General features: G+C 49.7%; 1 protein-coding gene across 1 annotated transcript; it reads left to right on the top strand.

The window, feature by feature from the left end:
• Positions 1–7,917: 7,917 nt before the first annotated feature.
• Positions 7,918–13,587, top strand: ISLR2 (immunoglobulin superfamily containing leucine rich repeat 2). Its single transcript, XM_055418168.2, has 3 exons — positions 7,918–8,017; positions 8,581–8,694; positions 10,154–13,587. The coding sequence occupies exon 3, from the start codon at positions 10,162–10,164 to the stop codon at positions 12,412–12,414; it is 2,253 nt and encodes a 750-aa protein (XP_055274143.2). The 5' UTR covers positions 7,918–8,017; positions 8,581–8,694; positions 10,154–10,161; the 3' UTR covers positions 12,415–13,587.
• The last annotated feature ends 12,690 nt before the right edge of the window (positions 13,588–26,277 follow it).

Here is a 26,277-nt window from a genome sequence, read left to right on the forward strand (position 1 = left end):
GATTAATATTTGTGGAATGAAGGATGTAGCAAACCTGTCTCTGCTTGCCATCCCTCTGCTTCCGTGTGCTTTTTTTGGGGGGGAGGGGGTGTTGGGTCTTTGCAGCAGGTGGAGGTGGGATCTTGGTTGTGGAGGAGGCTTCTTTCCAGAGCCCATGGGTTCAGTAGTTGTGGCACATGGGCTTAGTTGCTCCTTGGCACATGGAATCTTAGTTCCCAGACCAGGAATTGAACCTGCGTCCCTTGCACTGGAAGACAGATTCTTAACCACTGGACCACCAGGAGAGTCCCTGCTTCTGTGTGCTTTACTTCTGACAGCTCACACCTGCAACTTTCTTCCAAGGCCTTCCCTTCGGCTGCTGAAACTGATTCCCTACAGACACAGAGAGGGAAATGCCTGGAAGCTTCCAACCCCAGGGGCAGCCCCTTGCGAACATCCCGTGTCTGTGGAAGCCAAGCTCCCCTGGCCGTAAATCAGGGCAAACTCTGAGGTGTGATTATGCCTAGAGCTTCCTGGGACCAGGCTAAGCCTGCCTGAAATCACACCCTGGCTTGGCTTCCTCCCTTTCCTCTCCTGCCTCTCCTCTCCCTTGCTGGTTTCTGCTGAGGCATTTCCTTAATGGATCACTGGGGTGTGAATCCCTGTCTCCATTCTGCTCTCTGGAAACCATATTCAAAAACAAATGAAAAGCCTGATGCCCACAGGAGACTAGAGATTCCCAGGAGAAAATTCAATTTAGTCCATGCCGCCACATGACCCCCATGGGCTTTGATGGGGACGGCAGATGCAGAGACCCTGGGTGACCCTCCAGGAGATTTGAGTCTGAGGGATGGAGGTGGTGGAGGTTCCCTGGGCCTTTCTTGCCCTTGTGGGCTCTGCCAGAGACCACGCTGGGTTGGGGGGCAGAGAGTCTCTGACAACATATTTATTGTGATCTTCTCTCCAAGTCCTCTGATAATGCCAGGCAAGAGAGAGCCGAGAGCCCCAGAACAGAGAGGAGTGGCCTCAACTGCTGGAAGAGTTGGAATCCCTTCTGCATCCCTACCCCCCAACCCCAGCCCACCAGCCAGGGAGTCCCTGGCAAACTTGGCCTTTCTTCCTGAGCCTACCTGCCATGTTCTTGAAATATTCATTGATTGGATTTAATCTCTAATCACATCACGCCCTCTGCCCCCAGACTCCTACTATGTGAAGGACCTTCAGGAAGTGTTTTGTAGCAGGAATCCCCCTGCCCACAGAGTTGTGGACAGCACTCTGGGGAAGGGCGAGCCCCTGGGCGCAGGGGTGCCGATGGCCTCAAGAGATGAGGTGGGCTGCAGTGTGGTGGGAGGGGAACATAAACCCTGTCTGGGGGCATGAGGAGGAGGGCAAGAGGTGGTCCCCAGACTATATGAAGAGCCCCTCCTGCAGGAAGCCCTGGCAGACACCCCCTAGAGGTCTCAATTCAACCTGCAAGCTTGCTTCTCAAGCTGCAGCACCCCAGACAGTGGCCCTGGAAGGGCATCCGAGCTCTTCTGGACCATTCTTCTACCTTCCCAACTACAGAGGCTTAGAATGAGAGAGGCCGAGTGGTTGCTTGAGATCACACAGCAAATCTGTGAAGCTGGCACCTTTGTGCCACCTCCGCATTCTTCACAAGACCAGTAGAATTCTTCCTCCTGTTTTCCACCTCAACAGTAAAATGCCTCTCTCCCCTGCCATGGGACCTGGTGACATGTTCAGGATGTGAAGTCATGTAGGAACAGTCTTTGAATTCAGAAACATCTCCTGTTCATAAATACTCAACTAACGACTGAAACTTCCACGGTTCCCAAAATAGCTTTGGATCCAGCTCTGGCATTTCCAAGAACAGATTTTTATCCTTTCAAGAATTCTATGAAAGCAGAGACTCCTCTAGTCTGTATGCCTGCTCAAGAGAGCTCCCTGATCCTGGTCACATGTTGAGCCTTGACCCTGGTCACAATCTGTGGACATAATCTGGTCTTATTTCCAGATAAGCGGTGTCTACTATGGTTCATTATAATTATGTCAACCTCAATTCATTTTAACACGATGTTAGATTACTCTGATCATGCAGTTCCCCAACTTCTATTGAAAGGAGACTTCTTGCTTGCAGTGAATCTTGGGACTGACTCCTCAACGTCTATTTCAGGACTAGATGATTACTCTGAGCCGATCAATCCTATCCCCTTTCCCAGTGACTGGCTCAAAGATGGAGAGTCCTAAGCCAATATGTGTCCATAAGACCTAAGGAGAGGCAATATCTTCTGGAAAGAGAATCCAGTCTCTCTCTTCTGGGGTCTGCTACTGATAAGCATGTTACCCCAGCTGCTGCCAAAGCCCTCCAATGACGCTGAGGGACACGAGGCTCAAGTTGAAGCCCGGCTGAGAATGGGAGAGGAGACAGAAGAACCCAAGCCTGCCAATGTCACTGAGCTACTGAATCAGCCAGCCCTGAAGCCAGACCTGCTTCCTGCTTGTGAGATGATGCACTTAATAGTTTAACACACTTTAAGGTGGGCATTCTGTTATCTGCAGATGGAGGCATCATACATGATTCCCTGGCCTCCCTGCCCCTGCTTCCCACTGCCATGGAGAGGCTGGCTGCCCAGGACTCCAGCTCTGGGGGTTCCAGTCATGCCTGACCTGGGTAGAATAGCTAAGCATGTTGCCCAGGCAGGCGTGTTGTGTCTTCCAGGCGGGAGAGTCCCATCTTTGGTGAGACAAGCACAGACTCAGATAATTACATGAGATGCCACTGGAAAAGCTGTCGTTAATTTTGATGGCAATAAAGCGCCTTGCCAGCAAGTTAAGCTAATTTCATGAAAGCACTGGGAGGAAGGTCATGGACTGGATTCCAGCTTATTAATAATGTCGAGTTTCATTTGAACCATTCAGGAAATTCCTCCCAGTTGCCTCCAGCAAACTGCCACAGGTTGCTACTTTCCTCTGAAATCAACAGTCTTCCCATATGCAAATGTGGATTTTTCTGTTTTTCCCGAGAAAATAATTAAAGTCACAGAGCCCAATAAATACTTAAACAGATTGCGGTTTTAATTAAAAACCTTTCTCCAAGCCTGCAGCCGCAGGACTCTCTTCCCAAATAGGCACACTGGTGACAGCTGCAAATATGAGAACCTGGGTTTAAGCGTCTGAGACTAGAAGACTTTACAAATAATAATAATAGCAATTCTGATTGTTACCTGTGCCATGGTGTGTGGGAGGTACAGGAGGAGTGAAGAGAGATTTGGGGGGAGGGTCAAGGCCTTTCTTCCTACTGGAGAGGCAATACACAAGCATGTAGGAGCATGCTCAGTGGAACATCTCATCATACCTGTACCCAGTGCTGTAAGATAATAATGATGGTTAATTCTAGCTATTGTTGGGAGGGGGGATGGCTCACTTCTGAGCACCACCTAAGTGCCAGAGCTTTGCATGCATCGACTCATTTAATCCTCACAGCAACACAATAAAACAGTTAGTCTTACTTATACCCTCCACTCCACTCCCCGCCCCACACAAGAGGTTAAGGAACTTGGCCAAGGTCACACAGTGCATACGCAGTGAAGTCAGATGCTAGCACCTTCCCTCCTAACCACTATGTAGAGTGTGTATGAGGAGGAGGAGAGATGGAAGTTGGGATTGAAGTTGTTAGTCACTCAGTCATGTCCAACTCTTTGTTGGACCCCAAGGACTGTAGCCCACCAGGCTTCTCTGTCCATGGAACTCTCCAGGCAAGAATATTGGAGTGGGTTGCCGTGCCTTCTCCAGGGGATCTTCCTGACCCAGGGATTAAACCCAGGACTCCTGCATTGCCAGCAGATTCTTTATCATCTGAGCCAAGTTTGGGGACAGGCTGGGGGTGGGGGTGGGTGGGGGTGGTTTTATAAACAAGGACTCCAGAAGCTGAAAGGTGGGAAGCTGTGTGTTTAAAACATTTTTGCTGGAGGGCAGGTGGGAAGGGTCTCTTGAATAGGTTTCTATGCTGAAGATACTTGATGCCCTTCTGGGTTCTGGCTTTCTTACTCTCAGAGACCCTTGTTCTTTCATTAACTCACCTGCCTGTCACATTAAATACAAGGGCATGATTTCCAAGCCATTGTCTGCTAACTCCATCATCTCTATGATTTCTGTTTCTGTTGATTTATTTTTTCTTAGTTATGGGTCCTATATCCACCTTCTTTACATGTACAGTAAGTTTTGATCAGACACTGCTCATTAGGGATGTTTGGATTTTTGTTCTTTTCCTTGAAAAAGCATTGAGCTTTTCTTTAGGAAGGCAGTAAATAAATACAAGGGCGTGTACAACTCTGCGTGCAGTTGCAACGGAACGGTTTGCACAGTGTTCTATGTCCTAAACAGTTCATCAAACGTCTACTACTTCCAACTTTGCAGTTTTCTATTTCCTTCTTAGAGCCTGAAAGAGATTTTGTTTTTCAGATTCAGGCATTTTATAGGTCTGGCAAAATCAGATGGTCAGCCTTCTAGGCGTATGTGTGTGTGTGTGTGTGTTAGTCATTCAGTCGTGTCCGACTCTTTGAGACCCATGGGCTGTAGCCTACGAGGCTCCTCCATCCTTTGGATTTTTCCAGGGAAGCAAGGGTACTGGAGTGGGTTGCCATTCTCTTCTCCGGTCTAGGCCTGGGTACTGGACTCAAAGAGAAAGCACTTAGCCTGCACAGGGAAGGTGGGGGAGGAGTACAGGAGAATTAAACTTCTTCGTTTCTCACTGAGGATTCAGAGGGTGCCAATTGTGCCCTGGGCGTGGGAAACACACTGGGGTGCAAAGCAGGGACTGTGCCTGTGCTGTGCGGGGTGGTGAAGAGGCTGCGGATTCCTGGGACGTCCGCTGAGTGGTGGCCATCGGGACAAAAGCTTTGGTGCTTGGGTTAGCATGTCCCACTTCGGAGTGTCGCACCGCGGGATGCAGAACCGGGAGCCGCGCAGGCTTCGGTCCCGGCCCGGGTTCGAGCCTCACTCAGAACCTCCCGGCCCAAGGTACCCCAGCCGCAGCCCCGCGCCTCTGAGCCCGGTAGGCGGTTTCCAGCAGGGGGCGCGCGCGAACCAGGCCTGGGCCCGAGATTTGAATAGACAGAATCGTGGTAGCTTAGTGCCACGATGCAGGGGGTTTCAACTCTCCCTACCCTCGGAACCGTGAGGGTCGGCAAGGACGCAGTTAAAAGTCCACCAAAAGCTGCCCAGAGCAGCTCTGGTGTTATCCTCTCTGGGTGTATCTGGGTCGGCACCGCAGCCTGGTCCAAAACCCTTAGCCTAGATTCTGCAGATTTCAAACCTGGGCCCTCCACGCTGGCGTCTTGGAAAATTGTACCCCTTCTCTTCCCTATTTCCACGCACCTAATTAGGTGTCTGTTTCTTTAACCATAAAAGACGTAGGCGGAGGTGGGGGTGGTATCTTCGCTCCCGGTTCCCCAGCCCTTCAGTAACTGTACCATCAGCCACATTATGAACATTAAGAGAGGCTGGCTCTTGCGCGCCTGGCGGCTCCGGTGAAGATGCGCGCAACCTTCTCCAAGAGATGCTCGGAGGCTGATCCTGGAGTCGTAGCTCCCAACCGAGGTCTCGGAGGACTCTGCCAGGGGCGACTCGGGCTCCAGCCCTGCCCGGGCGGGCACTGAACTCTTCAGGGTTCAAAGCGGGGGTAAGGGTTGTCTTTTCCCCCAAGGCAGGCTCGGGGAACAAAAGCGCTTGCAGGAGAGTGGGCGGGAGCGCGGGGGTCCGCGGGAATTGATGCCCTTTCCTGGGTGGCCACTGCTCCCTTAGCCCCCCTTCAGGCGTCTGAAACCCTGTTTCCCTGCCAAATTCCCCTGGCTTCTGCACCCCTGGCAAAAGAGCAAGGAAGGGGGTCTTTCTTGGCTCGCGGGCCCCAGAGGTCCCCAGGTGGGGCGAGTTCCCGCTGTCGAGGGAAAGTCTTCTGCGGAGAGACAGAGAGGTCATTTTCCCTTCCATTCCCCAGCCTCTGTCTTCCAGTCCCTCAACCCTTCCTAGTTACCCCATCCCTGCCTCCCCTTAGGCTTCTTAGCCAAGGCAAAGAGAACCAAAACGGGGGGAGAGAGTGAAAACTGGTCCACAAGTCTCCTGACTCCAAGCCTGAGTCTAGGTCACTGCCTTTAAGCCAGGCGCCCCTCCCCCTGCCAAAGAAAGTCTCCAGGACCCCCCATCCAGGACTCTATTCTCCAGACGGCTGCAGAGCCCCCGTCTCCCCAGATCCCTCTTACTCGACCAAGGCTCCTGGAATTGCCCTTCAAGATTCCCAAGACGCTCAGACTGTACGCCCAGGAAACCCCTCTTGCTTCACAAAGAGGCTGTGCCAGGCCCGCCGGCTGGCACCATTCCCCCACCTAGCCAGACCCAATCCCACCCCCACTCCTGAACTGGGGACCTGCTCCTACTGCCCCTACCTTGTGGTCGAGATCCTCTTACCCCTGCTTCCTCCTCGAAGACACCTTCTCCCTCTGGGTGCCCCCATCGCCCTCCCCCGGAGGCGTGTGTAGGGATTACAGACATAGGCAGGTGGAGTGAAGTTTGGGGTTCTGAATTCTGGGTTGATGAGATGCGTTGGTCCCATCAGGGCTGCCTGTAGCGACCGCAGGAATAGGAAAGAGAGGAAAGGATGCAGAGTATGCATGGAGCAGTCTGTTCATCTTTAATTTACAAAGCCTCCTCCGAACCCCTGGTGGGGTGGTCTCTTTAGATGCAGCCCTCCTCACCCGTCGCTCTCCCCCACCTACTCAGCTCATTAAAATGCTCAAATTCAAATAAGAAGATTGATCTCAGAGGCCCCAAAGCGACCCACCTCCAGAGACCGCCTTGGCCGGAGTGAGGGCTGGGGGGCCAAGAGCCCCCAGAGTGCTCAGTGTCTGCGGAAAAACATAGGAACGGGGCTCTGCATTTTCGCCGCCCGTACCCCCCTTTCCGATTCTGGTCAGCAACTGTCTCCAGGGCTGTCGTGGACACTGTCGGGGAACAGAAGTCGAGTTCTATACACATGCCTGGACATCCCTACGCCCCCACTTTCTTGTCGCTAGAAGAAATGTCGGAGTTTCGCCAGAGACAGGAACAGCAAATATTCGAGTCTGCTGAGGCCGACTGTTGTGAGAGGGTGTGAGACAGTAGGGCGGTATCGGGGCTGCGGAGGCTGTCAGGGATAGTGTGGGGCGGGTGGCTGATGGCGTGTTTGCTGGTTAGACCATGAAGACGTTGTGGGGGCGGAGGAGGGAGAGAGATGCTCAAGCCTTACATCCCCAACCCACAGTGCTCAAAAGAGCAGACGTTTTGTAACCATGCCTCTCCATCCCGCCGTCTGCTGCAGCCTCGGAGCCCCAAGCTAGCAAGACCAGAGGGCGAGGCGCTGGGGTGCGCCTGGGCGGGCTTCCTGGGAGCGCAGGCTGGTACCCACGCGCCCTGCCCCACTCGGCGATACGCACGGTCTCGTGCGCTGGGGGGTGGGCTTCAAGCGCTGGGTTAGCCACAAAAGACAAGACGTACGCAGTCCAGCTGAGGAGGCTGGGCTGGGGCGGTGGTGGGCTGGGGAGGGGAGCGTCGCTTCTCCGCGCGCCCAGCAGGGCGGTGCGTTCTAGTCTCCGGGTTGGGCTGTTGGGGGTGGGGTGGGGGCGGGAAAGACAGGGGCTTGTAGCTGCCCGGATCCAGGCAAAAATAGCAGGGAGGGTGAGGCGCTCTGCTAACACTATCAATTATGCATCGTGTTGAACGTGGCTTCGGGGAGGAGGCGGCTAGCAGCGAGGGTGCGGGAAGGAAGGGTCCGCGCGAGCCGGGCGGCGCGCAGCTCAGCCAGTCCCGGGCGAGGTCTGTCGGCACCACCGCCTGCCTTTGCAGAAAGAGTTTCAAGGCAAAGACACGCCTCCCCCACTTCAGGCGTGCGCCTTTCCTTCCCCCAATTCCTCAAAGATGGTTTGTCTCACGTGTTGCGGGGCGTAAAAGAGGCTCGCATTCAATTAGCAGCAAAGCTAACGGGCCCTGGCGGGACCCGGGCTTGAGGGTGAGTGCGCGTGAATGTGTGTGTGCAGGAGGAGGGGAATGGTGAGGGTCCCGGGTGTGAACACTCAGCGGCGAGTGAAAATGTGTGTGAACGTAGCGAGAGCTCCACACATGGGCGCGATTATTACATGCTGATGGATAATTCTCATATTGAGGAGCAACCGTGTGGACGGTGTGAGGGTCTGTGTCTGTGCCAACATCTTTGAACAGGGGGAGGGGGCTGTATAATTAAGAATAGTGATAATGTCTGCAGATGTGTAGATGTAGGGGAAACGTGGGTTTGGGGAGTGCGGTGATCTAGAAAGAGCCAAGTCGAGGGCGGTGGGCGTGGGGGCGCCTCTTTGTGACCAGGGGAAGAATCTCTACGGCTTTAACAAATGTAGAGGATGCGGGAGGTGGGAGAGGCTGCGCAAAGCCCCGCAGCCCGGGAGGACTCTTCAATCTGCAGCCGGTGGGAGCTGGGGGGAGACAGATGCGAAAGAGAAAACTAAAGTGGGACCTCAGGGTCAGGGGAATCCACAACTTACCGGTCCCTTTCTCTGTCTCTACCATCTTCCGCCACAGTCGCAGCAACAGATGTGGGAAGCGCCCTTGGGCTGTCGTCCTGGCTCCGCGACATCCAGTCTGGAGAGGGGGTTGCAACCCGAGGGCAGCGCACGGAGAGTTGGAGAGCAGCCGGTAAGCCTCGGAGACCACTGCACAACCCTGACCCAGGAAGGGGTAGAGTCCGTCCAGGGTGCCAGACCCTGCTGGCTCTTGCAAGCAGGAGACGGGGGAGCAGCGGGGAGGGGCCTTCCCTCCGGAACAAGAGGGAGTGGGGATGCCGATTCTAAAGACCAGAGTGTGGGAGGGGCTCTGCCAACCTGTCAGGAGCCCTAAGTGGGAGCCGGGATTCTGTTTGTAGGTGCGTTTGTTGTGACTGGGGATAAGAATATTTTGGGGGGGGGCGTTGTCAAGCATCTGGGCTGCAGAAGAGAGGCCAAATCATGAACCTTCTACTTGATTAGCTAGTGACCGCCGCCTTGACCCCACTGGCCAGGGACACCCCCTCACCCCATGGGAGGTCCCGATGGGGGGAGTGAGCATCCTTAGCGACATCCCTCCATTGCTCTTGGTCCCAGCTTGGAGAAGGAAGGTCAGCCGAGCAGCCCTGAGGGATTTCCCCTCCCTGGAGTCGCAGCCCGTGGGGAAGGCAGCTTTGACTGCAGCCCGAGAGGGGCCTGGCAAGTCTGCTTCCCCATCCCTGTCCCATCTTCTTGCCACCTGCAGCAAGTTCACACCTTTTGCTGAGCCGCTGGGATTTCAGTCTGAGGGCTGTCTACAGGCGCAAGTGCCCGCCTGTGTCCCGGTATGTGGGTCCGCCCCTGTGAGGACTTGTGCCCTGATGTCTGTCCGTTCCAACAATGAACAGGAAAGTAGCTTGCCCGGTGCTGGAGAACGCTGTACAAATGCTGTGTTCGGTTCAGAGAACAATGAGGTCTCCAGAGTATATGGTGCCTGTGTTTGTCTGTCTATGACATGTGTTGGGACCCCCTAAACCCCTAAATAGAAGTCCCGGTTTGATGGCAGGTGCCTGGGCTTGTGTTGTATTGTCCAGCGTCTGTATGGGCGTGTGTGGGCGAGTTCTGTGCGGTGGGACAGAGTTCAAGGGAGGACAGACGGTCACGGACAAAAATAGCCTATGTATCCCTTTCACTGCGTTAAAACTAGCGTTAGAAACAGAGTCCGGAATCAATGCAAAGCTCAGGGCAGACCGGGTAGCGGCCCAGCCTGTGGAGGGTGTGGCCCCAGGCTGAGGGGATAGGTAGAAAAGGGCGAGGCAGGACGCTGCTAGAAAAGGAAGTCCTGAGAGGGAGCATGCACTGAATCCCGAGACTTATTGAGCTCCAACTCGTGCCTAAGAGAGACTCTGGGCCCGGAACAGAAAGTTACCAGAGCCCTGGGATCTGCCCTAGACAGGTTTACATGAGGCAGAGCTTGGCAGGGGAGGGAAGCTGGAGCTCGGTGAGTGACATTCTCCCCCTCCTCTCCCCGCCCCCCGTCTTACGCCTCCCCCCTCCCTCTCCCATGCACATCCTTCTACCCCCACCCCACGCCTACCACCCCCTCACCACCACCCCCCCGTTTCCACCTGCAGGATCAGCGATGGTGCCCTTGAGCGCCCTGTGTCTGGCTTGGGCGCTGCTAGGAGCGGCCGCAGCGTGCCCAGAGCCGTGCGCCTGCGTGGACAAGTACTCGCACCAGTTCGCCGATTGCGCCTACAAGGAGCTGCGCGAGGTGCCAGAAGGGCTGCCGGCCAACGTGACCACGCTCAGTCTGTCGGCGAACAAGATCGCCGTACTGCGCCGCGGGGCCTTCGCCGACGTCACGCAGGTCACCTCGCTGTGGCTGGCGCACAATGAGGTGCGCACGGTGGAACCCGGCTCGCTGGCCGTGCTGAGCCAGCTCAAGAACCTCGACCTGAGCCACAACCTCATATCCAGCTTCCCATGGAGCGACCTGCGTAACCTGAGCGCGCTACAGCTGCTCAAGATGAACCACAACCGCCTGGGCTCGTTGCCCAGGGACGCACTCGGTGCGCTGCCTGATCTGCGCTCCCTGCGCATCAACAACAACCGGCTTCGTACACTGGCTCCTGGCACCTTCGACGCGCTAAGCGCGCTGTCGCATCTGCAACTCTACCACAACCCCTTCCACTGCAGTTGCAGTCTTGTGTGGCTGCAGGCCTGGGCCTCGAGCACCCGGGTCTCCTTACCCGAGCCCGACTCCATCGCGTGCGCCTCGCCTCCTGCGCTGCAGGGCGTGCCCGTGCACCGCCTGCCCGCCCTGTCCTGTGTACCGCCCAGCGTGCATCTGAGTATGGAGCCGCCGCCCGAGGCGCCGGGCAGCCCCCTGCCCTCCGGCCTGACTCTCATGGTACACTGCGTCGCCGAAGGACACCCCACGCCCCGCTTGCAATGGCAACTTCAGATCCCGGGTGGCACCGTAGTGCTAGCCCCGCTGGTCCTGAGTGGGGAGGACGGCGGGGACGGGGCGGAAAACGGGGAGGAGGAAGGAGATGGGGACGGGCCGGCGCAGACAGAAGCCCCAACGCCGACTCCAGCACACGCCTGGCCGGCTCCCCCGGCCACCCCGCGCTTCCTGGCCCTCACCAATGGCTCCCTGTTGGTGCCCTTCCTGAGTGCTAAGGAGGCAGGCGTCTATACCTGCCGTGCCCACAACGAGCTGGGTGCCAACTCCACGTCGGTACGCGTGGCAGTGGCAACTGCCGGCCCCCCAAAGCACGCTCCCGGCGCAGGGGGAGACCCTGATGGGCAGGCTCCAACCTCTGAGCGTAAGTCCACAGCCAAAACCCGGGGCAACAGCGTCCTAACGTCCAAGCCCGAAGGCAAAATGAAAGGCCAAGGTGTGGGCCGGGTTAGCGTCCTCGGGGATTCAGAGATGGGGCCGGAGCAGGAGGAGGCGGAGGAGGAGGCAGGTCAGGGTGAAGAAGCGGAAGACCAGGTCCCCGCTGACCCCATGGAGGAGCAGCGCTGTGGCCACGGGGACCTCTCGCGGTACGTGTCCAACCACGCCTTCAACCAGAGCGCCGAGCTCAAGCCTCACGTTTTCGAGCTGGGCGTCATCGCGCTGGACGTGGCGGAGCGGGAGGCGCGGGTGCAGCTGACGCCCCTGGCGGCTCGCTGGGGCCCGGGGCCCGGGGGCGCCACGGGAGGAGGGCGACCCGGGCGGCGGCCGCTGCGCCTGCTCTATCTGTGCCCGGCGGGGGGCGGCGCAGCAGTGCAGTGGTCGCGCGTCGAGGAGGGCGTCAACGCCTACTGGTTCCGTGGCCTGCGGCCCGGCACCAACTACTCCGTGTGCCTGGCGCTGGCAGGCGAGGCCTGCCACGTGCAGGTGGTGTTCGCCACCAAGAAAGAGCTGCCCTCGCTGCTGGTGATCGTGGCGGTGAGCGTGTTCCTCCTAGTGCTGGCCACCGTGCCCCTGCTGGGCGCCGCCTGCTGCCATCTGCTGGCCAAACACCCGGGCAAGCCCTACCGCCTTATCCTGAGGCCGCAGGCCCCCGACCCCATGGAGAAGCGCATCGCCGCCGACTTCGACCCGCGCGCCTCCTACCTCGAGTCCGAGAAAAGCTACCCCGCGGGTGGCGAGGCGGGCGGGGAGGAGCCAGAAGAGGCCCCCGGGGAGGGCCTCGACGAAGACGCGGAGCCGGGGGACCCCAGTGGGGACCTGCAAAGAGAGGAGAGCCTGGCGGCTTGCTCGCTGGTGGAATCCCAGTCCAAGGCCAACCAAGAGGAGTTCGAGGCGGGCTCCGAGTACAGTGACCGGCTGCCCCTGGGTGCCGAAGCGGTAGACATCGCCCAGGAGATTAATGGCAACTACAGGCAGACGGCGGGCTGAACCCCCAGCCTACCTGGCAGCCCATCCCCGTCCCCGACCTCGGGTATCTGGGAGCAGAGGCGTAGGGCTGTTAGGATTTATGCCCCAACCCCACCTTCACTTACTCCACCCCCTTACCCTAACTACTGGGGGCGTCCAGTGGGGAGTGGGACGATTTCACCAGTCCCACCCACGACGGCCGTTGTCCCTGTGGGCAGAATTCCCCTCCATGCAAGCACAGTTCCCTCCCGAGCTCCTCCCTCCCCGTATGAGACACCCTCCGCTGACCGTGCGGCGAACTCCAAGCCTCTCCATTCCCACTCCAATTATCTGCGCAATCCCGCCCCGGAGCCCACTTCACTGTGGGCTCGGAAGCCGAAGGAAATGGAAGAAGACGTTGGAAATATCTGATGGTCATGCTGTGGCTCGCTCCCTGGCGTGGAGCGCTATGGCGTCCCGCCTCAACCCCCTACTCTGCCCTTTCCGGGGCTGCGCGTCCCAGAAGCCAGGATGCGGCGGCAATCCCCAGTTTGTAGTTTCAAAGCCCTCCTCCTGACTGGGAACCAAACGCTTCTGTACTTTCATCGCTTCTCCGCTTCGGACCGGCTAGAGCCGAGCCGGGTGCCTGGGGCGCATTTCAGCGCCGCACTCCGATTTTCATATTTTCGTTGTGTTCCAAGAGAGCGACTCTCCGGGTCTGGTGCTAACACTCCCTTCTTTGCTTCTGGGGAAAACTGGGTGTGTGTGTGTCTTGGGGTGGGGGGAATCCGTCTTCCTTCGCCCTCTCCCCTAACTTAAAGTGCCGGAGAACCACGCACCCCTTTTCCGCGGAGGGTGCGGCCTTGGTCGCGGGCCAATTTCGTTGTGGGGGGACTTGGGGTTTCCGGAGACTCGACAGCTCCGCTTCCGCTGCTGCTCGCGGCCTGGACCTCAGCTCGAGAAGGGCCGGGGGGCCCAGGAAGCCTGCTCTGGCCTCCTGGATCAGGTCTCCCGTGAGAGGCTAGTGTCCCGGTTCGCACAAAGCCTGCGCGTGACCGTGCGGCGGGGTCCGGATGGAGAAAAGCCACGGATGCTCGCGCCTCCCCGCCCCGCACCTCCTTCTTCGAGAATAGTGTTTGCCCGGCGGTAGTCCTAGACCAGCGTGCTCTGTAGGAGAAAAGTCTGTGTCCCGTCAAAGTGTGTCAAGTGTAGTGTTGGGAGGCGGGGGGCGGGGAGGGAGGGCGGGAGAGGGGACGCGGCGCGGCAACTGGGGCGGTGGTCTTTTTTCGTTCTTCTTGCAGAAAAGCCTAGGGGCTGGGGTGGGGGGTTAGGGGCATCGGGGGCCAGACCTGTCGGTGAAGCGCAGCACAAGTGCGGCCTCGGGGCAGAATAGCCCCCTGGAGCCCGCGCCCTTTTCTAAAGGCGTCTGTATGATGTAAACAGTCAATAAAACAATCGATTTGGACTGGGCTTGGTGACTCTTTGTCGGGGGGTGAGGGACAGAGGGAGGGGATGCAAGAGAAAACCGCAGAAGGAAGGAACCCCTGGGATCCTCCCTCTGGGGTTCTTTGTGTGATTTTTTTTGCTTGACTGCTTTGTGATTTTGTCCAGGTGTTCACATCGTGGTGCCTGCTCTGGGCGCCTCCAACTCCGGGATGGAGCCGGGAGACCAAGTGGGATGGGGGAGGCTGCGAGTGAGTGGGGAAGGTTAGCAGGGAGGGAGGGGTGGTTTTCTGCAGACTGAACTCTTGGGGAGCTCCAGAGTGTGTGTGTGAGTGTGAGAGATGCACAGTCCTCCCTGGTCTGACCCTGTCACTATGATGGGCTGTGGCTCTGTGTGAGGGCTGCCTAATTTCTGTGTCTCAGCACCAGCTTGGGTTCTCTGAGGAGGTAGAGGGGCAAGATTTGTGCACAAAAATTGGCGCAAGTCACGAAAAGGACAGAGCAGGCAAATGATGGAGAGCAGCAAAGGGGGAAACCTGCAAAGAACAAGCTGGCACCTTTACCCCAGGAGCCCTGTGTGTGTGTGTGCTGGTGGTGGCAGAGATGATGCTCAGGGAAGTGATGCATGGACACCCGGTAGGGCATGTGATGGTGTGGGCTGAGGTACGTAACCTCAGGATTGGAAGCACACTGATTTTAGTCCTAGAAACGGGGCTAAACAGGAGAGGGGAGGGATGAAAAATGAAGCTCCTGTCCAGCTTACAGTGCTGGGATTGGGCTGGTGTGTTTCAGCTGAATCTCCTCCCACCTCCTCAGGCGGTGGGGGGTCCTGGGGTAGGAAGGAGGGTGGAAGAGGAAAGGAATAGAAAAGAGTGGAACAGGTGAAGAGTCCATCCCTATGCTCCCTACTTCTTACTTCCAGTCTATCTCATCCTTCACCCTCTCTGTGGGTATCAGGTCTTCCTAACTGGATCAGGCCGGTCTGGAGACCAGGCCCAGGCCCAGACATCCAGCATCCTGTCCCAGCTGGGACACTTCCCGGGGCCAGAGCCCAGTTTCCCTTCCCAGGCCAGCAAAGCTGTCTCTGAGAAAGATTCCCCTCTGAGGGCCACAGCCCCAAGCCCTGCCACTGTAGCCCACACCACTGTTAGGGACATAGCTCAGAAGTATAATCTTTTAGGAAGAGGGCTGCTTTGTTCTACCTGCAAATGCTGCTTTTGAGCAGGGACTGGCCCGATTTCTATGATTGGTTCATGAATCCAGCCACACAGTTGCATTTGGACACAGGCCCGGCTGATGAGTGCTTATCGATGTCAATCCCACACAATCCTCTCATCGTGGGAGGGCAGGGTCGGAGGACAAAGGGCTCCTTCTTGTCCCCTCTGTTCTAAGGATTGAGAACCCTCCTGGAGAACTCCTAAGATCCTGCGTGCCCCTAAGAGATTGTGCAGAGTTGCTGAGAGTTCTGCCCTTCTTTGTCCCAGGCCAAGCTTCCTAATGAACACACACTGCTCAGGTGGGCGTCATGCCCCCTGGGTGGGGCCAGGCCCAAAGGCTTGGCCCACAGGGCAGAAATGGGTGGGTGCTAAAGGGTGCTGTGACACTCTGTCCACTGCCCTTTGAGACACCAGCCTCTCAGGAACTCCACACTTTCTATCCGAATATTTGGCCCATGCATAGAATGGTCCCCAGCCTCCGGCCTTCTTTCCTGTCTCTTTTTATATTTTATTCTTTCATTTTCTCCCCCTCTCTCCTCTGGTTTGCTTTTTTTTTTCCTTTCCTGCCTCTCCCCTTTTTCTTCCACAAGGAATGTCATAAAATCTCAGGATGGGAAGGGACCCTGAAGACTTACTAATTCAACTATCTGCTCTGAGATTCAATTCTTTTCTACACTGTCTCTATGTTGTGCAACCTCGGTCTATAACTCACTGTTCACTCCCTCTCGCTGAAGAACCGGCGTTGAGCAGTTTACAATGCCTGTCCTCCGCACTTCCAGCCCCCAGGCCTGACACTGCTTTGGCACGTGCTCTGTGAGAATCTACGGAGGTGTGGAGGTGATAGCCCTGTCTCCATCCCTCGCTGCAGGGCTCCACAACTTCTCATGCAAAGCACATTTGTGAGCCTCTACTGTATGCTTTGGGTGCTGTGCGAGCCAGCTAGCTCCAGTGCATTTCATCATAAAGCTTGTTTGGGTGGGAGTGGTGTATAATGGGTTGAAGAGACAGACAGAGAGTCTAAATGTGTATGAGGGGACCTGGAAAATGGTCAGAGAATGCAGGATGACAGCAGTAGCCTTGGAACTCGGAGCAATTTATCAGGAGCAGTAATTCTTTGAGCTACAGAAACCAGATGCCCAGGATGTGGCCTTGAATCAGATCGGAAAACTGTCTGCAGAAAGGTGATTTGAAAGGAGTGGCCCCCTCCCCACTGCCCAGCGTCTCCTAAAGATCAGCTGGAATGAGAACCATCTTGAAGATCATTAGAGAAAGTCCATTAATACAAAAGGACAAAAGGAGGCAGGGCTTCTTTGAGGAAGCAGCAGCTGGTACAGGGTCCTCGGCTTCCTGATCTTCTGTCTGGAATGCAACCCCCACCATCCCCATGACACCTGAATAACATCCACAACGAAAGCTAACATCTCTGAAGATTACCTGAGTCAGTAAATGTTTAAATTGCTATTCCCTGGTGGTGATACTAACCTTGGATTTCCTTTTGGGGTATCAGGGTGATGCATTTTGGTACATAAAGGAAAGGGGATGGATGGCATCTTGCTGTGGCTGCCTTGCCCCAGATTTTTTTTTTTTTTAAACGTAAGTTCTCTAAACTCTACTTTCGTTTTTGAGGATTTTTCTGAAGGTGTATTTTTTTTCTTATTGTTTTTTTATTTGACTGTCAGGAGGTCTTAGTCATGGAAAGGGGCTTAGTTGCTCCGTGGCACATGGGATCTTAGTTCTTGCCCAGGGATCAAACCCACATCCCCTGCATTGCAGGGCACTTCACAGGGAAAGAGGGACCTTCTGTCTGCACAAAAGAAGGCGTCATCTATAAAGAAAGAACCATGACTACTAGAGCATGAGCAAAAGAAATTGGGGGACCTTGTCCTTCTAGGGATTATACATGTTCTCTGCTGAAAAGGCAAGCTCAGATACTAGGATATAAGAAATGCCCCAGTTAGAGGCCATAAATTGCCAAGTTTGACCTAACAAATACCTTTACCTTGTAAATCTCCAACATAATGACAAGAGCAATTCTGGAAAATTGAAGATGGAGCAACCAGAGCCACTTCAGTTGTAATGTGTCAATTAATTGATTGTATTTGCAACACACCCACCCACACATATGTGCTCAATGACAAGCTTTTGCCTTAGGACTCAATAGAGAATAACATTACATTGAAAATGAAAGATCTGCTGTGACTGGCATACAAAAGAAGATTGAATTATAAAATGTCTTACAATATTAGCATTTATTTCAAAATATGGCCAGTGTTCCTAATATGACTTGATATGGATTAAAATAAAAAAGCCATCCAAAGACCCTATGATGGGTAGACTTGTTGGTTTAAATTAGTTGGAAAGATTTTGTATCATCTGTTGGTTGAATAAGCAATTTAGGTAATTTGAAGATGGTATGATTTTTTAAATTGTGCTAATTGCGTATGTTTTGTCTGGACTTGTGAATGTAAGTTCAATAATTAAGTTCAAGTCCACATGGAATAAGGAGAATAAAAGTGTTTATATTTTTATCAACTGTTTGCTGCTTAAACATTTCCCCTTGTGTATTAGGAGTTAATTTGGTTTTGGCAAATTAGACGCATTTTCTCTTAGCAACACTCTAGCAAACTGGTCCTTAAATTGAGTCTAAAAGCCACTCAAGGCATCCAACCATTTGTGAGAAAAACTGCCACAATCATAGAGATCAGAGAGAAACTTCATAAGAATTGATCAGTGTTGAAATGGAGAAAAGAATGGAAATGGAGAATTAATTACCAATGCTTTGTAATAAATGTGGACTATCATGTATTAAAACTGGCTGAAAATGCTACTGGTGACCAAACATTAATAAAAATATTAATAATACCAATACTAGCTAAGATTTATTGAACTACCATATTTCAGGCACATGCTATAGAACTTGTAAGCATTATTTTATTAATCCTTACAATAATCCTGTGAGATAATATTATTTCCCTTTATAGACAGAGACCAAAGTGCAGAGAGGGTTAGTCATTTGCTGAAGGTCACATAGCTGTTACTTGCAGAGTTGAGTGAGGTTTGTTCTTTGGCTGACTCCAACATCAGAATTCTAAGACACCAAGCCAAACCTCCTCCCAATACCAATATAAATCAGTTTAAGCAAAGGGTAATGCGTTTTACATAGTGTTGCCAAATTTGCTTCTAATTACGGAATTTGTCTAGAAAAAGGATTTCTCTTGCTGTCTCTCTTATTTCTCAAACTAGCATTGCCCCCACCCCCGCCCCCGCCACAATTATAAAAGATAGGCATGATTTAATACATATGGTTATAGCCACATTGGGACAAATCTTTGACAGTATTCTAAAGGCAAAGATACAAAGACCTTATGATACAGCAATTTCACTCTCGGGCAAATACCCAACAGAAATGAATGCTTATGTCCGTCAAAAGACAGACGAGTCTTTTGGTAAACATAAGCACAAGGATGTTCATACTGGCTTTATTTGTAATAGTCCCAAATTAGAAATAGCCCAAATGTTCACCAAGAGTAGAATGGGGGGTGCCGGGACTGTGGTGCATTCATACAATGGGATACAACACAACCACGAAAAAGAACAAAGCTACAATTACACGCAACAGCATGGATGTCATAACGTTGAGTGAAAGAAGAATATGTAATGTGTGATTTCACTTCCATGAAGTTCAAACATGTGTCAAACTAGTTTTTGGTGGAATAAGTCAGAATAGTGTTGAAAGGCACTGACTAGGAGTGGGAGCGATTGAAGGAGTATTCTGAATTGAGAGAAAGTGTTTCATATCTGGGTCCGGGCGGTGGTTTTCTTTTTCTTTATTTTGGCTGCTTCGTGAGGCTTGTGGGATCTTAGTTCCCTGACCAGGGATCAAACCTGGGCCCTCAGCAGTGAGAACGTGGAGTCCTATCACTGGACTGTTAGGGAATTCCCCTGGTGGTGGTTTCATATCTGGAAATAGGTGGTAGTTTTATGGTAGTCTGTGCATATGTCAAAATTCATCAAGCTATAAACTTGAAATTTGTGCACTTTATTATATGTTATACTCTGATTTTTAAAAATGGAAAAACCCTTGGAAACAAAGCAACAAAATAATATGTACTCATTATATTAGAACTGCCCTGACCAATGCAGCAGCCACTAGCCACGTGTGGTTATTTAGATTTAATTTTAATTAATTAAAATGAAATGAAAAATTCAGAATTTCACAATTCCTAACCACATTTCAAGTGCCCAATAGCCGCACATGGCTAGCGATTTCTGTATATCGGGTAGCAGAGAGATAGAACATTTCCATCCTCATGGAAAATTCTGTTGGTAGTGTTTCAACAGAAAACTGAAAAATGCTGAAATATATAGAAACTTCCCTGGTGATCCAGTGGTTAAGAATCAGCCTTGCAATTCAGGGGATGCAGGTATGATACCTAGTCAGAGAACTAAGATCCCAAGTACCCCAGGGCAGCTAAGCCCCTGCACCACAGCTATTGAGCCCATGTACCTCACCAAAGGGAAAGATCCCATGTGCTGCAACGGAGACCTGAGACAGCCAAATAAATAAATATTTTTTAAAAGTATATAGAAAAATAACAGTATTCATAGCACCGCATCCAACAAAAACCATAGTTAACATTTTGGAGGCCTTCCAGGCTTGCTCTAAAAGAAGTTTTTATGAAAATTACATGAAACTTTTTGAAAGTACATGAGTGATGTATGAATGCATTCTCATCCTAAAATAATTAAATGCTGATTAATTGAAACTCCCCTTGACCACTAGCTGCAATCCCAGCATTCTCTCCAGTGATAATCACTCTTATTGGGGTAGCATGTAGCTTTTCACACCCTTTTTGCATGCTCTTGTAAACATGTATGTATCTGTATGGACGCGAGTAGTAAAGAACCTGCCTGCCAACGCAGGAGACATGAGACTCAGGTTCCATCTCTGGGTTAGGAAGATCCCTTGGAGGAAGGCATGGCAACCCACTCCAGTATTCTTGCCTGAAGAACCCCATGAACAGAGGAACCTTGTGGGCTATAGTCCATGGGGTCGCAAAGAGTCAGACACAACTGAAGCATCCTAGCAGGCACACATGCTTGTATCTGTATGGAAATATAAGCAGTGTCATTAACACCACCCAAGCTCATGGAGCTTCCATCTGGTTCCGTTCAGACTCTCACAGTGCATATAAAGGGCGTTATCTCCACCATCCACACCCCACCAGGGGTCAAGGGCTCCACTCCCCTTCGTCTTGAGCTACTGTGATCCTGAGGTTTCGTAAGGACAAATGTCACGAGGCAAGTCAGACAGGGGCCCAAGCACTGTCTCAGCCCAGAGGTGCTTGTCCTATTGGATGCTCCCAGGACAAAGAGCTGACGATAAATCAGGCAGAGTGTTACTCCATACTGACTGTAGGGAGAGCTAGCCTGTGGCCCAGGGCCAGCCTGATTGATGGTGGTGCTTGCTAGGGTAAAGCCTGGGAGGTCTGCAGGCAGGACTCTGTTCCCACTGGGGGGCCTCACACAAAGGTCTTTTGCTGCTCTCACACCACGACAGAGCATGCAACTCTTTTGTGAGGCTGCCCAGGATCGCATTCGTACCAACATAATAATTTTCTCTCCGAGCAGCACTGCAAGGATTGCGGCACAGGCTCCCGCTGACTCAGACCAATGCAACTCTCCATGTTTACCTTTTGAGTTCTGTTCTTAATTCATTAAATTTTAAATTTTCTTGATTTTAATACATGCATCTATAGCTATTAATGTCCCCCTAAGTGACACTTTAACAACATCTCCAAATTTTTGATAGAGAGTGTTTGCATTGTCACTTAGTTTTAAATATTTTATTTCCACGAGATTTGTTCTTTGACTAGTGAATTATTTAGACATATACTTTTAAATTTCCAAATGTATGCATTTTCTCCTGCCACTTTTGTTTTTGATACTAATAGTTGTATTCAAAGAATAAGGACTGTACAAAGTTGGTTATTTGATTATTAAAACTTGCTCTGAGGAATAGTATGTAATAAATTCAGATAAGTGTTTATATATATTTAAAAGAATGTTTATTATTGAATTGTTGGGTTCATGTTTATATGATATGTTCATTAGATCAATTTGTTAGTTTTATTATTTACATCTTCTATTTCCTCACCAAATTTTTGGTCTGCTTGCTCTATTAATTTCTGAGAAAGATGCATTAAAATCTCCTTCTATGATTGTGCATTTATCCATTTTTCCTTGTATTTTGCTTATTTTGCATTGTGTATTTTTGAGGCAGTGTCATAAGACTCATTCTTTTTCAGTTAGATTTTTATCAAAGTATAACATACATACAGAAAAACATTTTCACAAACAGAAATCATGTATACCATCATTCACATCAACAAAAAGAAAATTATCAGCATCCACAGCCTCCCCGTACTCTCTTCCAGTCACTCCCCTGCCCCCACTATCCTAACCTGTAACATCACAGACTAGTTTTGCCTTTATGTACAGTGTGTCTCTGAGCGTGATTCACCCAGGTCATTGCATATAGTTCATTCATTCTCACTGTTGTATAGTGTTCCAGCATGTAAATATACCACAATTCATTGATTCATACTACTGCTGAGGGACTTTTATGCTGTTTCCAGCATGGGACTATTAGAAATAAACCTGTTATACACATTCCTGTATACGTCTTTGGGAAATTGATACATTTTTGTAGGAGTAAAATTGCAAGACAATACCATGTGCATACACAGCATTGATAGATACCTCCAAACAGGTTTTCAAACAATCCACACTTGCACCAGCAATGAGTCTTCATCAGCACTCAGCATTGTCTGCTTTGGTTTTAGACACTCTGTTAGGTATGTAGCAGCATTGCACTGTGGTTATAATCGGCATTTCGCTCATAAGATGAACGTTGTTCTTTACTGTCCATTTGGACATATATATGTGTATTTGGCTTCACTGAGTCTTGGTTGCAGTGCATGAACTCTTAGTTGAAGCATATAGGATCTAATAATACCCTGACCATAGATAGAAGCCGAGTCCCCTGCATTGGGAACATGGAGTCTTAGCCACTGAACCACCAGAGAAGTCCTGGATATCCTCTTAAGTAAAATGTCTTTTACTCATCCTTCTATTGGGCTGTCCAGCCTTTTCTTTCTGATTCCTAGAGTTTTTAATATATTCTGGGTAGGACTCCTCTGTATTTAAAATGTCCTCTCCCTTTTTATGTCTTCTATTTCCATTCTTTGGGTGTTGGGGGGGTGGATGGGTGGGTCTGTGCTTTAATGAAAAGTTGTTCTTAATTTTCATTGTTTCTATTTAGTTGCTAAGTCGTGCCTGACTCTGTTGCAACCCCATGTACTGTAGCCTGTCAGGCTCCTCTGTCCATGGGATTTCCCAGGCGAGAATACTGGAATGGGTTGCCATTTTACCATTTCTTTCTCCAGGCAGTCTTCCCAACCCAGGGACTGAGCCCACATTTCCTGCTTCGCAGGATAATTCTTTACCAATTCTTAATTTTAGCATTCTAGTTTATTGATTTTTTTCTATATGGTGAGAACTTTTTTGGAGTTTAAGAAATCTTTGCCTATCCCAAGGTAAAATATTCTCTTATGTTTTCTTCTAAAAGCATTTTTTTTTTTTTTTTTTTGCCTTTTACATTTAGATCTACAAGCCATCTGAAAGCTATTTTTGTGTATGGAGTAAGGTAAGATCAAGATTCATGTTTTTCTAGGTGGATAACCAGGTGATTGCACATCTTTTACTGAAACAATGTTCTCCCTCAGCCCCCCCTCAGCCCCCAGTTTAAGGCTTTGACACCTTTATTATTGGTTGCTGCTGCTGCTGCTGCTAAGTCACTTCAGTCGTGTCCGACTCTGTGTGACCCCACTGACGGCAGCCCACCAGGCTCCCCCGTCCCTGGGATTCTCCAGGCAAGAACACTGGAGTGGGTTGCCATTTCCTTCTCCAATGTGTGAAAGTGAAGTCGCTCAGTCGTGTCCGACCCTTAGTGACCCCACGGACTGCAGCCTACCAGGCTCCTCCATCCGTGGGATTTTCTAGGCAAGAGTACTGGAGTGGCTTGCCATTGGAGACCATATATGTGTGCATTTTTTTTCCTGGACTCTCTGATCCTACTTTGGTCATCATATCTCTTTTTGTGTCTCTTTTCTATGTCTTTCTTCTACTTTTAAGGATCTTTGTGATCATGTTGAGTCCACTCAGATAATCCAGGATAATCTCCTCATTTTAAATCAGCTGATTCACTATTTTAATTCCATGTGCAACCTTAATTCTCCTTTGCCACCAACCAGAAATACTCAGAGGTTCTAGGGATTAGGGTATATACATCTTTGTTGTCGTTCAGTCTCTAAGTCATGTCCAACTCTTTGCAACCCCATGAACTGCAGCACGCCAAGCTTCCCTATCCCTCACCATCTCCCAGAGTTTGCTCAAACTCATGTCTTTCCCAGCTTCAGGGTCTTTTCCAGTGGGTCAGCTCTTTGCATCTAGTGGCCAAAGTATTGGAGCTTCTGCTTCAGCAACTGTCCTTCCAATGAATATATCTTTGGAGGTCCATTATTCTTCCTACTGGAATGAGTGATTCAGTTTTTATGCATCCTCACAAACATTTGGTGTTTTCACTATTTTTTATTTTAGTCATTCTGGTATGTGTGCAGTGATATCTCATTGGGTGGTTTTAATTTGCAGTTCCCTAGTGGGGAATGATGTTGAATACGTTTTCATGTGTTTACGTGCCATTTACACATCTTTGTCAGCAAAATGTCTGTTCATGTCTTTTGCTGATTTCCTAATTAGATTGTTTGGAATTTTTCGCTATGGAATTTTGAAAGTTCTTTGTATATTCCAGATCCTAGTCTTCTGTTGGATATGTGGTTTGCAAGTATTTTCTCCCACACTGTAGTTTTTCTTATTGTTCTCTTAAGAGAGATATTTTCCATATAGCAAATATTTTTAATTCTGATGAGGTCAAATTTAGCAATCTTTCCTTTTGTGAACTGTGATTTTGCTGTCAAGTTGAAGAACTCTGCCAAACCTAAAAGATTTTTTTTTATATTTTTCTCCAAAGTTTTAGAGTTGTAGGTTTTATATTTATATCTATGATCTGTTTTAAGTTAATTTTTGTATAAAGTGTGAGGTTTAGGGAGAGGACCCATTGCCTGTGAATTTCTCCAACACCATCAGTTAAAAGAGGTACACTTCCTCCAGCAAACTGCTTTTGCATATTTGTTAAAAACCAGTTGGGTGTATTGAAATAGGTCTATACCTGGGTTCTCTATTGTCTTCTATTGAACCATGTGTCTATCCCTCCACATACTGATACCACAATGTATGAATTATTGACCAAATATCATGTAGAATGATTCCTTCCATTTCACTTTTCCTTGTCACAATTGTTTCAGTTATTCTAGGAATTGTTCCTTTCCATGAAATTTTTAGAATAGACTTGTCTGTGTTATTAAAAGAAAACACAAACCTCACTGGGATTCTTATAGGAATTGTATTAAACTTATGGACATCTTTACTATATCAAGTCTTCGAATCCGTGAACATGATATGTCTCTCCGTTTGTGTAGGTTGTGTTTGATTTCTTTCATGAGCATTTTGTAATTTTCAGCGTGGGGATTCTGTACATACATTAATAAATGCATACAGATGTATTTCATTTTCTTTGGGGTTTCTGTTAAAGGTGCTGTGTTTTTAATTTTGGCTTGCACATGTTCATTATCAGGATATAAAAATGTGATGCGACTTTGCTGGTGGTTCAGTGACAAAGAATCCACCTGCCAAGGCAGGAGACACGGATTTGATCCCCGGTCTGCGACGATCCCACATGCTGAGGGGCAAATAAGTCCCTGCACCACAACAGCTGAAGCCCGTGCACCCTAGTGCCCCTGCTCCACAGCGAGAGAAGACCAGGCGATGAGAAGCCCGAGCACTGCGGGTGGAGAGCAGTCTCCACTTGCACAACTAGAGAAAGCCCGTGTGTGGCAACAAAGACCCAGCACAACCAAAAATAAATAAATTACTTAAATTATCTTTTTAAGTGTGATGATTTGTGTACGTCAGCCTTGTACTCTGCAACCTCGTTGAACTCACTTTTTCTAATTTTTTTAAGATTCCTTGGAATTTAATAGGCAGATATTTTAATGTTATTTTTATAGCCAAGTCTTATATTTACTTGTCCTCATGATCAAGTCCTCATTATCACTCCTAATGTTGTTTATTTATGTCTCTTCTTTTTACTTGATTCCCAAATGGCGGACTTTTAAAAAGAGCAAACAACTTTTGTTTTCGTTAATCAACTTTACAATTTTTTTTCTTTAATTCATTAATTTCTGATTTTTAACTTTACCAATTTTTCTACTTTCCTTGGGCTTATTTTTCTGGAAAACTTTTGCTTTTGAATAAATTTCCTGAAGGTTATAGATTCTTTGCATATCATTTTAGATAAATCCCACAAGTTTTCTATGTCATGCTTTTGTTCTTATAAAAAGTCTGTGTTTCATTATGGGATTATGAAAAAACTTCTGGAGATGGATAGTGGTGATAGTTGCATGCAAGTATGAATGAACTTAATGTCACTGAGTTGCACACTTTAAAATGGTTGAAATTTTAGGTTGTGTATATATTTGACCATAGTAAAAAAAAAAAAAAAGGTTTGTAATTGTAGTTTGAATTTCCTCTTTAACTTGAGAGTTTTCCTAAGTGCATTTTAAATTTCTCAATTTTTGTTTTGTGGTTGTTGTTGCTGTTGCTTCTTTTGGCTATTTTTTTTAACCCTAATTTTATTATATGTGGTTTGTGAAGATATCATGTATGTTTTACTATTTGAACTTTATTGATTTCTTTTGTGGCCTAAGAAAGTTTAATTTAGGAAGAACACTTGGAGAAAATATGTACTTTCCCATTATTGGGTAAAATATTTTAGGAAATGTTTCCATCTAGCTACTTAATTATTATCAAACCATCTGTATCCTTACTTATTTGCTATCTGATCTCATCTGCTGAAAGATGTGTTAAAAAGCTCCCACTTTGATTGTAGATTTTTCTCATTATACTTCTGTCAAAGCTGTGTTAGTAGATGCATACATGTTTATGCCCATTGTATCTTCCTGATGGACTATACCATCTATTAATATGAAATAGTCTCCCTTTTTAAGGTGGGTTGCTTTGAATTTTATTTTTTTCTGATGTTAATTTTGCAACTCCTATTTTAAAA

Source organism: Moschus berezovskii, chromosome 21, assembly GCF_049115385.1.
Source record: "Moschus berezovskii isolate FMDL1 chromosome 21, NW_MosBer_1.0, whole genome shotgun sequence".
NCBI lineage: Eukaryota > Metazoa > Chordata > Mammalia > Artiodactyla > Moschidae > Moschus > Moschus berezovskii.